The sequence below is a fragment of the Pimephales promelas genome, chromosome 5 (genome assembly GCF_988280905.1).
Source record: "Pimephales promelas chromosome 5, fPimPro1.hap1.1, whole genome shotgun sequence".
Classification (NCBI taxonomy): domain Eukaryota; kingdom Metazoa; phylum Chordata; class Actinopteri; order Cypriniformes; family Leuciscidae; genus Pimephales; species Pimephales promelas.
This window is the reverse complement of record NC_142773.1, coordinates 24,009,440-24,022,679: the sequence shown is the minus strand read 5'-3', so window position 1 is coordinate 24,022,679 and position 13,240 is coordinate 24,009,440. Positions and strand designations below refer to the sequence as shown.

The following is a 13,240-nucleotide window of genomic DNA, read 5'->3' as shown; positions in this document are numbered from 1 at the left end:
AATAATGATAATAACAACAACACTTTTTGTAATTATTTTCAAAATCCTATGAAATGCTCGTTTTTATTATTATTTGCATTCTTGATTATTATCATTCATTAATCCCAATATTTTTAGATATGGATATTGATCCATACTTTTACTTGTATAAATAGGCTGTTGTTGTTGTTGTTGTTTTTTTTTTGTTTTTTTTTTTACTTATGATGAATATGCAATTGGTATAATACTACAACTACTAATAATAATAATAATTATTAATACTAGCCTACTACTATTTAATAATAACAATAAAATGTTGCGTTTTGTTATCATTAAATGGCGGGGTCATAATCAAGCAACAAAACAAAACAAAAAATCCTCGAGTGAATTTTAGCGTGAACATAATTTATCAGTATCACATATATCAGTGTGTACAGTAATATTAATAAAGCGCCATAGACTTTCTTTCGCGCCGCTTTGTTTGTGGATCCAGACCAACTTCCGGAGAACGATCGTCTTGCCGGAAAAAGAAAGAGAAAAAAAAGGAAAGAGAAAGGGGGAAAAAACAGAAGTGCTAACGAAGGAAATCAGTCAAAACATAAACATTGCGGGCACGACCAAAAACGTGACCTTAAACTGCGGTGGTTTTTGGATCACCTATGCATGAATGTGTTCAGGGCACATCTCCCTAATGTGTCGAGCTTTTGTTTGCGCGTGACTCGAAGGTGAAGGAAGGAAATCTGCGCAGAGGATTAACAAGTGCGGAGACTTTGGGCCTACAGCAGCAGAGGTAACACCGCTCGGTAGTTAGCTCTCCATTTTCTCGCTACGACCAATGTTTACATGTTGTCAGCTTGAGACAGCACTCATTGCAGAGCCATTGCTGACGCGCTGAACTCGAGTTTCTCCTGCACTTCTCCTTCACAATATTTACTCGTCGGTACGTCTTTGTAATCTTGATAACAAATCTCTCTTTGTTCAAAACCGAAGAGCTACAATCTGGCTGCCAAGAGCCGTGCCTGCTTGCAAAAGTACCTAGCAGCTAGTCAAGCTATTTTTGACATGGGTAATACCACAAAAGCAATTGCTAAGATTAGTTAGCACACTTGCTAGTCGTTGCCAGTTTACTGCGCACTGTCAAGTTGTTATGTGGCATTGCCACTAATTCACGAACAGTACCAAACTGCTATGTAAGTGTCGTTTGCACTGCAGTTGGACTCAGTTGTTACTGTACAAGGTAATGGTTTTGGTATTACGATTAGAGGCAGGTGTTTACTATGCCAGCTATTTACCATGCGAGCAGGCTTATTTTGCCACCTTTAGCTGATGTCAGGGATCCTGTCAGCTCACTGGCTGGGTCAATCTGAGAGCTCAGCACCTTTTAAATGTGTCAAAATGGCAATGATGTCTTTTTATGTTCATCGGCTTGAAGAAATGCATTTTGATTAGGACTCAAGTAATCATTGACTATAGGATATACCAATGTTAAATGATCTTACAAGCATTCAATCAAGTTGTAAATAAAATATATATCGTCTTAACATAATCCAATGTAATTGAAGTAAGCTCTCTTCTCTTTTATTTCTTCAGGGTCTCTTCTGTTAGATAGAATGAGCGATACAGACGGCAAATCCAGTGTTCCAAATGGTGAGTAAACAACTTGTTTTAGCTTTCAGTTTACTGTCTTAATAAAGGAATAGTTCTCCCAAGAATTATGTTCATGTGGAGTTACAAATCCATACTGTTTTTTTTTCTGAGTGTAATATAAAAGAAGATCTTAGACAGAATGCCATTTTCTTCGGATGAGGACAGTAAACAGTGTTTTATACTGCCATGTTATCATCATATAATATTGTAAAATTGTCTTCTGAAGTATTGTAATAACTTCGTGTGAGAAATAGACCAACATTTCAGTCATTATTAACTGATAATGTTCCCTTCTCTGTGTTAGCTGTATTTTTATGACTTTACTGTCAGCATTCACATTGTTTTATGTTCATAGTAGCACTGACAATATTCATAACATCTCATTTTGTGTTTCATGGAAGAAAGAAAATAAAATGGCAAGAGAGTAAAGAAAGTCTTGGGGGAAACACTCCTAATCTCTCATTATTCAAATGATGGCAAATACAGCTAATTCTTTTTGCCTGGGGCTTAATTTACCAGGTGGTTCTGATGATCCAGATCCTGGAGAAGGAAGAGGGGAAGCAGAAACTGCAGTGCCAGAGACCCAAAGCAGCCCTGAGTCAGGTATGGAAACAAAGTCCAAACTTTGTCATGCACATTTCTGTTGATAAATTTGGGGTCAGTAAGTCTCTTATACTCATTTATTAGATCGAAAATACAGGAAAAAAGTAATATTGTTAAATAATTTAATTAAAATTGAAATAACTGTTTTCTATTTTAAAATGTAATTTATTCCTGTGATGACAAAGCTGAATGTTCAGCAGCCACTACTTCAGTCTTCAGTGTCACATGATCTTTTCATAAATCTGTCTAACATGCTGAATTGGTGTTCATGATTTGTGCTGTTTCACAATGAATAAAATGTTTAAAAGAACAACATTTCTTTGAAATTGAAACCTTTAGTAACATTATAAATGTCTTTACTGTTACTTTTGTTTAATTTAATCCATCATCACTGAAAAAAAAGTATTCATTTATTTATAGGAAAAGTCTTCCTGACCCCAAGCATCACCTTGACTGTGATATATGTAAGCAATGCTCCACCAATTTTTCAAGTTTTCTCTTAACAGCAAATTTGAGTTCAGCTCCAGAGGGAAGTGAGGGTGGTCAGGACAGGCCCATGGCAGACTCTGAGCAGAAGCAGGAACTGGGAGAAGAGGAGGACACTGACAGCATGGATGGCAGTGGGTTGTACTCTCTCACTGAAGAAGGAGAGAGAGAGAGTGAGGGAGGAGGGAGGGGAAAAGATGAAAGTAAGAGATCCGCCAGGAAGAGGAATCGACCCAGCGGCGGTGCCACACATCACTCTTCCAGTTCAGACGACGACGATGATGATGATGATGAAGATGAGGAGGATGACGTGGAGGAAGAAGACGAGCAAGCCATGGAAGCGTGGCTGGGAGCAGATCTGTGCGACCTGAGTCGTCCTTCATGGTGCGCGGTCCCCTCTCTGCGTTCCCGAGAGATCGGCCGTGATTCGTACCAGTTTGCGAGGAGGGTGTGTGGGGCGCGGGGTCTGGTGCAGAGGCTGGAACTGCAGGGCCGTCTGGAGAGACACACAGGCTGCGTGAACACCCTCCATTTTAACCCCTCCGGCACCCGTTTGGCATCCGGCAGCGATGACCTCCGTGTGGTGATCTGGGACTGGGCTCGCAGGAAGGCGGAGCTGGAGTTTGACAGCGGACATAAGAGCAATGTCTTTCAGGTGAGGAAGCTCAGTTTAGCTGACTGCAGATGTCTGAAGCTCTAAAATTTTTCATTTCAATTAAAATAGTGGCACATTGATGGGAAAACTTGGAGAGGCACACACACAAGGCACTAAGAAAACCTTTTCTTGATGTTACTGAAGGTGACATTTAGGGCTTTTAAAACACAAGCAATGCTTGTTTCTTTGAGTCTTATTTTGACACTACTTACTCAGGCTGATGTATGCGTAGTGTTTTATGATCAATACAATACACTGTTCAAAAGTATTTTGTGCTCATTCAAGCTGCATATATATATATATATATATATTATAATATATTATTTATTCCAGTGATGCACAGTTGAATTTAAAGGGTAACTAAACCCCTGGTCAGAGCCTGACTCCACCCACTGGCAATATTTGAAAAACCCCAGTGGTTTTGACGAAACAAGCTGGTTTTTATACTGGCGCTCGTATCAAGAGCGTGGTGAGCTGAAACCTGCGTACGTCACGAAGTGCGGAACATCCAATAGGAAAATTCAACTGCAGTAGCCACCGTTCAACCTGAAGAGGGCAGCACTAAGACGTTTTTACACCATATATTGTAGAAATAAAACACTTTATACACAAATGTCAAAAAAGTTACTCGAATCAATGACTGGTATTAATGAAGATCCATTCTTACAGATCATTAACTAAAAAAAGTTGGTTTAGGGTTTATTTACTCTTTAAGAGCCATTACTCCGTTATTCAGTCACATGATCCTTCTGAAATCATTCTAATATACCGTTATGGTGCTCAAGAAATGTTTCTAATGATGACAGTTGAAAAACCGGTGTGTGTGCTTAATATTTTTGTGGAAACAATGATATAAATTATTATTTTATATAGAATATTAAAAAAAGAAAATCATAAAAGAAATTTGATCAGTTTTAATGCAATAAAAAAAGTCTTATTGACCCCAAACTTTTGAACGGTAATGTTTTTAGAAAAATTTATAGTATATCTTCACATTAAAAACTATATAAAAGCTACTTCAATAGTTTAGCCCCAGTCCTGTAGGCTAAATTGGCCATAAATTTTGTTCAACTTATGTGTGATTTCTTAAATTTGTGTTGGGTATATTGGACAGAAACCTCGTTTTGTGTTAACCCTCTAAATGGGTTTTAAGTTCCATTGAACATCTTCGGTTCAGATGTCCAGAGTAAGATTTTAAAATGTAGAAATTTAAATCAGTGCCTCTTCAGTCCTTATTAATTATTATTCTGTCCCCAGGCAAAGTTCCTCCCACACAGCGGTGACTCCACATTGGCCATGTGTGCCAGAGATGGACAGATCAGAGTGGCTGAGCTTTCTGCTACACAGCGTTGCAAGAACACCAAAAGAGTAGCCCAGCACAAAGGTGCAGCTCATAAGGTATGATCATACTTAAAAGTTTTTTAATTGTTTATTTGATATGAATAATATAGATGACGGACTGAAATTAATGAGAAAGGTGTTTCAGGTTCTGGCTGTTATTCTGATGGGTTAAATAATTGTTCTGGACTCGTGTTAGAGGTTACCTCAAACCAAACCTGTGTAATCTGTCAACAGCTGGGAACATCCGTCAACCAATTAGAATCAAGAATTCAAACATGCTGTGGTGCAAGAACAAAGCATAAGAGAAGACATAAAATATAATTTTCTTGTAATATCAGAACGGAAGTCTATTGGTTTAGGGCAGTGGTCGGCAACACAGGCCACAACTGGCCTGCCAGCAATAATATCTGGCCCACACCTGAGCTTGTATTTTAATAGAGGATAGTTCTAAAACATAGAACTATCTGAAATCGACCTGTCATGACAGCAACAGTTAATCACAATCACTACTTCTTTACTGTTTTTGCCTTAAAAATAATTGTACGAGAACAATTTGGAGATGAATTGAGAGTTTTTAATTTAACAAGTTCTGAAAGACATTCAGAAGAGTCTGTGGATCGCTTCATTGCAGATAAGACAAACCAGCTTTGCATTCACAAAACTAGGTAGGATGAACGCATAATTGTCTTTCCAATCTTCTTTGAATGCCTTATTTTCACTGTCAACTTTCCTCTTTAGACTCTTTGATAGTGCCATTTTCTCTCACCACCAGCTAGCTTAAATGTTAACATCACTTCACACGATGTAATAGTGTACCTCCAGCACGTAAACAATTAAAAAAAAAATGCAGTTTTGTACGTGAGGATGCCAAGGAATAATTCTGACTGTAAAAGTAGTCTACGTCAAATAATAATTGCATTAAAGGAGTAGTTCACTTTTAAAAAAACATTTGCTGATAATTCACTCACGCCCATGTCATCCAAGATGTCCACGTCTTTCTTTCTTCAGTCGAAAAGAAATTAAGGATTTTCTCCATATAAAGGACTTCAATGGGAACCAAACAGTTTAAGGTCCAAATGAGAGTTTCAGTGCAGCTTCAAAGGGCTTTAAACGACACCAGACGAAGAATAAGGATCTTATCAAGGACCCTTCGAGTCATGACTCGAAAAAAGATTTGTTCATTTTGATGAACGAGTTCGAACAGGAGAGTCACGAACGCTCATCACAGAACAGAACAGGGCGAGCATTTGTGCTTATAAAACTTAAACTTTTTTATTTATTTTTTAAATGACCGATCTTTTCGCTTGACAAGACCCTTATTCATCGTCTGGTGTCGTTTAAAGCCCTTTGAAGCTGCACTGAAACTCTCATTTGGACCTTGAACCATTTGGTTCCCATTGAAGTCCATTATATGGAGAAAATCCTGGAATGTTTTCATCAAAAACCTTAATTTCTTTTTGACTAAAGAAAGAATGACATGGAAATCTTTGATGACATGGGGGTGAGTAAATTATCAGCAAAAGTTTTTTTTAAAAGTGAACTCCTTTAAGTTAGGCTCCATCGTGTAAGAAGTAAATTAAAATGATACAAATGGAAAGAGGAAATAAAAGAGTTTGTTAAGAGCATGATGCCATTGAGAAAACCTTTTGAAAAAAATAATTTTCCAACCCCTGGTTTAGGGCAACATATAAAAAGGATTATACTCAAAGGGTGAGTATTGTACTACAAGAGAGATTTTATTTTCTCTCTCTCAGCTTGCACTGGAGCCAGACTCTCCCTGCTCTTTCCTCTCCGCTGGTGAAGACGCAGTTGTGTTCGGCATTGACCTGCGTTTAGACAGACCTGCCAAGTGAGTGCAAAGTCATGTCACACACAGCCGCCATAAGAGTGGCAGAGGAAAAGAAAATAAGCCTTTCAGCAGAGGGACAAAAGGGAACAGTATAAAAGTAATGCTATAAAACTAACTCATTTAGTAACTTCATGGTATACTCTCTACAATTCAACTGTTTGACATCAGTAAGTTTTATTTTTTTTATTAATAATTTTAAGCAATGGGAATAAAGACATTTCTAATGTTACAAAATATGTCTGTTTCAAATAAATGCGTTTCATTCTATTTATCAAAGAACCCTGAAAATATTTATCACTGTTTCCACAAAAATATTAAGAAGCACAACAATTTTCAACATTGATAATAACAAGAAATATTTCTTGAGTACCTTGAAGACTGGAGTAATGATGCTGAAAAATAATAAAGGAATAAATTACCTTTTTAAAATATGTTAAAAGATCAAAAAATCTTACCGACCCCTAACTTTGATTTATATTGTATATACTTCAAAGTTATACTTTATATACTTCTGTATATACCTCTGTATAGCATTCTAATAGCAAGTAATACACCCACTTTATTGGAGTTAAATTGGGTGTACTTGCCTGTAAAATCTAATTATGTGATCCCTCTTCTTCACATTTACTATAAAACATCACATACTTGGGTTAGCAATCCTAGAATTGCTCCTGACTGTAATATTTTTCCCTCAGCAGCTCAGATTTGAATGTGTTTGATATTCCGAATTGCCATTTTTCCTGATCCAGTTCCCATTTTCTTCTCTTATTTTTCTATGCTACAAAAATAAAAATGGCAAAAAGGCTAACAATTAAAAAAAAATCTTCTATCCTGAAGAAAAGAAAATATTTGGTCACATTAGTGAAATAAACTTTTAACAACCAGATTCCTCTTTACTGGCATCATGGAAAAACTATCTCTTTAAACTAAAACTTATAACAATGTTATTTTACTAATTTAGGTGGTATTGAGTATTAAGTCTGCATTGTTTTAGAGCATAGAATGGGTGTGATTTCATATGATACACTCTTGTTCTATATGAAGAATTAAATAATTGCTTTTTTATTCGCTCAGCAAACTGGTGGTGGTGAAGGAGGGTGAAAAGAAGGTTGGGCTGTATACCATTTTCGTGAACCCAGCCAACACGCACCAATTTGCTGTGGGTGGTAGAGACCAGTATGTCAGGTGAGACAAACATCTTTACTGACATGTCGTCTCTTCCTTTGCACCAAAGTCATGCTTCTGCGTATGTCTGTAGTTTTATGAGACTAATGAGTTTTGAAGTAACATCCAACATTGTTTTATATCTGTCTTTTATATCACACGCTGCTTCTGATGCAATTGTCAAACTTTATACCTGTTACAATCGTTTCTCCAATGGCACCCTGTCAGTAGACATAACTCTTGTACTGCATCACTGTTTCTCTCTTCCTGTTTTTGTATGTGATAGGATCTATGACCAGAGAAAGATAAATGAACACGATAATAATGGTGTGCTAAAGAAGTTTTGTCCCTCTCACTTGGTGTCCAGCGAGTCCAAAACAAATATCACCTGTTTAGTGTACAGCCATGATGGCACAGGTAATACGTAAACTTATAACTCTCTGTGACCCTTGTATGGTTTCATGGTTTTGATTAAAAACTTATATGATCTGTTGTAGCAACATTCAAAGTGTCATGATTGAACTTTCTTTCAGAACTGCTTGCAAGTTACAATGACGAGGACATTTACCTTTTCGACTCCAGCCACAGTGATGGGGCTGATTACCGTAGAAGATACAAGGGTCACCGCAACAATGCTACAGGTACTTGTCTCAAACCTGAATGCTTTCATTAGATTTAATTGCGGTATAAGACAATCATCACAATTTGCATGCATGTTTTAACCAATATAGATTATGTTTTTGTGAAATCATTTCCCCCTCTTTTTCTCTTTCCATCTGCTATTGGAAAATCCAGTGAAGGGGGTTAACTTTTATGGTCCCCGTAGTGAGTTTGTTGTCAGTGGCAGTGACTGTGGACACATCTACTTGTGGGATAAGAACTCTGCTCGTGTGGTTCAGTTTATGGAGGGAGACCGGGGAGGAGTGGTAAGATCCTGTCACTTGACTAATCTAGACTAGAACCTTTAACTTCTGGTTTACAAATGAATGGAAGTGTAGGAGTGTTCTTTGCCATCCCAAAAATACTTTCTTTCTATGTTCAGGTGAACTGTCTGGAGCCACATCCTCATCTTCCAGGTTTAGCCACCAGTGGTTTGGACCATGATGTGAAGCTGTGGGCACCCACTGCTGAGAATCCCACAACACTAAAGGGACTTAAAGAGGTACATTGCTTAGCAAAATACAGGGTGCACAAGTCCGGACACCCCTATGTTAAATTCCCATAGAGGCAGGCAGATTTGTATTTTTAAAGGTCAGGTATTTCATGGATCCAGGATACTATGCATCCTGATAAAGTTCCCTTGGGCTTTGGAATTAAAATAACCCCACATCATCACATACGCTTCACCATACCTAGAGATTGGCATGGGATACTTTCCATAAGGTCATCTCTCAAGGCAAATCAAACTATTCAAAGCTATTAAGGCTAACTGAAATAAAACCATGCCATGTGTGTGATGATGTGTGGCTGTTTTAATTTTTAAATATTTTAATGTTTTTGAAATAACCATTTTCTATTTTAATACTTGTCACGTGATGGCAATGCTGAATTTTCAGCAGATTTTCAGGATTCTTTGAATAAAAAGTTCAAAAGAACAGCATGTGTTTGAAACAGAAATCTTTCGTTACATGTTGAGTCTTTAATGTCTTGAAAATAAACTTAAAAATAGTTATTTTAAATTGTAATAATGTTCACAATCACAGTATTACTGTTTTACTGTATTTTTTTTTATCAAATAAATGCAGCCTTGGTGAGCATAAGAGACTTTCAAAAACATGTAAAACTCCTTAAAAAGTAGTATAGCTAATACATATTTTGTTAATTGAACAAAATATAATGTTTGTCATTTTATTTTGGCTGTTTAGGTAATGAAGAAGAACAAGCGAGAGCGTGATGAAGACAGCGTTCGTCATGGTGACCAGTATGACACACAGCTCCTCTGGTTCCTGATGAGACACATGAGAAACCGAAGACCTCAGCGAGTGAGAATTTGCTCTTCTAAGATATTTTTCATTTCTAATATATTGTCTTATGGGCTTGACTATGTAGTTCATTTCAATATATTTAAGATATAGTGCCATATACTTTTGTGCAAAGGAACATATTGCTGTATGAAATCAAAATCACACACACTGTTTTTTGTTCACTTCTGCACTTAACATAATTTGGGCAAAATCAAACAAAACTGCAAACCATAAATAGAATATAGGGCTGCTCTATTATGTCAAAAATCATAATCAGGATTATTTTGGTCAATATTGAAATCACTATTTTTTTAACACAATTGTTGGTGGGTAATATAATCAAAGTCTTATTTCATGATACGAGTAATTTTGAATATCAGTGAAATTTCACAATTATCGTTACTTCAGCAAAAACTAATACTAGGTTAACTAATGTAGGCAAAAGGTTCTCAAAACAGTTACAGAAGAGAAGTAAACAGTCAGCAATACGCTTGTATGCAACACGCTTTTAATATCAAGCACATCCTGCAGTTTAGCCACAGTAGACTGTCTTTTACAACACTCACTTATCCAGGTGATTTGGTTGGAAATGTACTGGACAATCCAGGTGATTTCGTTGGAAGGAAAGTGTACTGGACAATGCGGTAGAGGCACAATAATCGTTTTACCTTGATCATCTTATTTTCAAAATCGTTATTTGCAATTAATCGCACAACCCTAATACCTCATAATGGTGAACTTAGCCTCATGCTCCATGATCTGATTTCTTCATAGCTATTCAAAAACTGTACACTGAAAGCTTTCTCAATGTTTTTGCCCCTTTAAGGCCCGGCGAGGGGAGGGAGGAGAGGGGGACACAGACGAATCCTGGAGCTCGCCAGATTCCTCTGATGAAGAAGACGGAGGGCCAGACCACGTGCAGTGCATGTCCTCCTGAGCCACACACCTACACACACACACACACTCTTTGCCATATATTTAAGCACATACATACTAGTAACACACTGATACACAAATAGACACTGAAAGGCCAGCAACAAACCCACACACAGCTTTATATACACATACGCAGTGTGAGGGAGAGGGAAACGATTGTCAAAATCTGGCTTAATGCTCCACACACACATACACAGAGACATTACTAGGGGAAGAACTGATACTGAAATGCATATTTTTTTATACATTTGCAATCACATGCAATTAACCACTCTGATTTTATGCAAACATGGACACAGACACATTTCATTCCCAGTTTTACAGCGTATAACATGGAAGACCACAGCCGATGATCGAGAAATATCGCCTCTACTGTTTTGCTGCCTTAGTTTATCAACAACCAAGAAGCAGCGTTTTGCTGCAGCGGTCGTGAAGCGTAAAAGAGGACATTTCTCATCTGTGCTGTAGAAAACATGTCCACTTTAAGCTTTTCTTTCACAGCGACGTGTTCTGTGCATGACGGGACAGTGCGGACACTCAAAGCCAGTCCTTTTGCAGATTACTGATATGATGAGTGTTACTTATTCAAAAACAGCACCATCCTTCACTCGCCTCATTAATGTCCTCCAGTGTTCTGAACTGCCTCTGTTTCCAAGACTGAGCTGACGTTTGTTATTTTTGGACTGCAATCTTTGTCTTTTTCATTGCATCGATAGACTGTCATCGGCGTCTGGCCGTCCAAACCGGTCTTGTCTTTTTTTCTCTTCTCCTGTGTGTGTGTGTGTGTTTTCTGAAGCCAGGCGTGGCAAATTTTCTTGAGGTCAATCATGCTACTCTTAGATCTGATTGAAGACAGAAGATGAGCCAGAGCTACTTAATCTGGTTTTAGAGCTGGCTGTTTTTCTCCGTTCCTCTCTCCCATGCTACTGAGTGCACTTTAATCAGGGATCTGCTTTGAGTTTTGAATCTCTAAGATGAGTGTGAGCTTAGGGGGCATGCAATACTTTGATTAAATGTTTATTTAGCTAATTCAGTTGTTTTTGCCCTGAAATTCCCCAAACTTATTGTGGACTTGTAAATTGAATACAGAGATTTGACACCAGCTCTTTGGTTTTTGGTTTTGCACTTGGGTGGAGATGACTTGGAGTTCTTGAAGAAATTTCAAAAGGCTACAGATGTAACACTCCAGGGACTGCTTTCGTCTTCTCAGCCCTGTCCCGTAGAAATTGAGAGCAAAGATGATGACGTGCTCAGATCCAGTGATTTGTTGAATCCTTGTTTCTTCCTCTGTCTTTTGTTTGAATACACATCCTCGAGATCTTTGCCTAACTAGGTGGAAAGGATCTAATGTAGCAGGATGTTCCATGTTTGCCTGAAGAACCCACTAAGCCCTCACAAGCCATTTTTCATAAAAATGGTGGCTATTCTTTTTCAGTATTTGGATTCAGCTGGTTATGAGCAAACATGGATGGACTGTGACCTATTCCAACTTGCATGTTGAAAAGAATTATGGGTCGAGGGCAGGGGATGTAAAGCACTTGTGGGGGTATGCAGGGAGGGGTAAGAAGCTTGAATTACTTTGCCCCCTTTTTCCTTCTTCTTTTGTAAGGGGAATAAAGTCTAAACTTTTCTCTTTTTGTATGAGAAGAATAACTTAAATGACTAGATGTATATACAAATATATAAAGACATTATATATATATATTAAATACATGTAAAAATCGTCATCAACCATTACTCTTTTAAAGAGTGTCTAAATTTAATTGGTATTGATGCAGAGATTTATATTGTATAAGACGAAATACTTTTAAATGAATGAAACGTTGTTTTTTCTTCTTTTTGGATTACAACCCTAATTGTCACTGCAGTTAAAAGCATTTTCTCATTCTCACTTGTCTGCTCAAAATGTCTGTCCTGTCACTGGCATGTATTTTTCTCTTCTTTTTTTCTCTTTTTTTAGGGTTTTCATCTTAGTTATCCCACCGCTGCCTAATGTTGTGTTCTTTCAGTTCGGTTCAGACAACATGTATGATTTGTGCAGTAAAAAAAGAGAAAAATCTGTTCATTTGTTTCTGACCAAGTGCCTTATTATTTCAAGTGCCTTCATTTACTGTAAATACAGGAAGAATTTATTTTCCGTGCAACTAATTTCAGGCCGTCATGCTATTTATATAATTAGTGCTGTTTAATTAGTTGTATGTTTAGTAGCATAGAGACTTGACATAGAGACTATTTGAGCATCATTGATTTCTATTACATGATTTATTTCCTAAAATATTACAAATTTTTATGTGGACAGGCATAACATTTGATTAATTGGCATAAAATCTCAAATGTTTATAAACCATTGATATTATGGTAGCACTTAACAAGTTCTCTTTTTTAATTTAATGCATTAGCATAACATCAACTCAGAATAAGTTTTTTTAAGCATTTATGTTAGTTAAAAAATTACAGTTGTTTACGTTAGATCACAGTTCCTAATGTTAAGATAACTTTTGATTAAAAAATAAATTAACATTAACTAACTAAAATTAATATATCTTTTAAGTATTGTTCATTGTTTTGTTCGTGTTAACTAATGAAGATAACTCCCTTGGTTTTGGGTGCTTAAAC

General features: G+C 37.1%; 1 protein-coding gene across 1 annotated transcript; it reads left to right on the top strand.

The window, feature by feature from the left end:
- The first annotated feature begins 491 nt into the window (after positions 1–491).
- On the top strand, positions 492–12,687 carry dcaf8 (DDB1 and CUL4 associated factor 8). The gene is made up of 13 exons (XM_039654804.2): positions 492–769; positions 1,570–1,626; positions 2,146–2,229; positions 2,736–3,370; positions 4,628–4,768; positions 6,466–6,560; positions 7,635–7,745; positions 8,011–8,141; positions 8,258–8,365; positions 8,520–8,650; positions 8,767–8,886; positions 9,590–9,706; positions 10,515–12,687. The coding sequence occupies exons 2-13, from the start codon at positions 1,590–1,592 to the stop codon at positions 10,623–10,625; spliced, it is 1,821 nt and encodes a 606-aa protein (XP_039510738.2). The 5' UTR covers positions 492–769; positions 1,570–1,589; the 3' UTR covers positions 10,626–12,687.
- Positions 12,688–13,240: the final 553 nt, after the last annotated feature.

What these genes read in the sequence shown, in the direction of transcription:
- dcaf8 (XM_039654804.2), top strand. Translation starts at nt 1,590, where the DNA reads ATGAGCGATACAGACGGCAAATCCAGTGTTCCAAATG. An exon ending in ATAAGAGCAATGTCTTTCAG is followed by an intron (nt 3,371 to 4,627) that starts GTGAGGAAGCTC and finishes TTCTGTCCCCAG; the next exon opens with GCAAAGTTCCTCCCACACAG. An exon ending in GGTAGAGACCAGTATGTCAG is followed by an intron (nt 7,746 to 8,010) that starts GTGAGACAAACA and finishes TGTATGTGATAG; the next exon opens with GATCTATGACCAGAGAAAGA.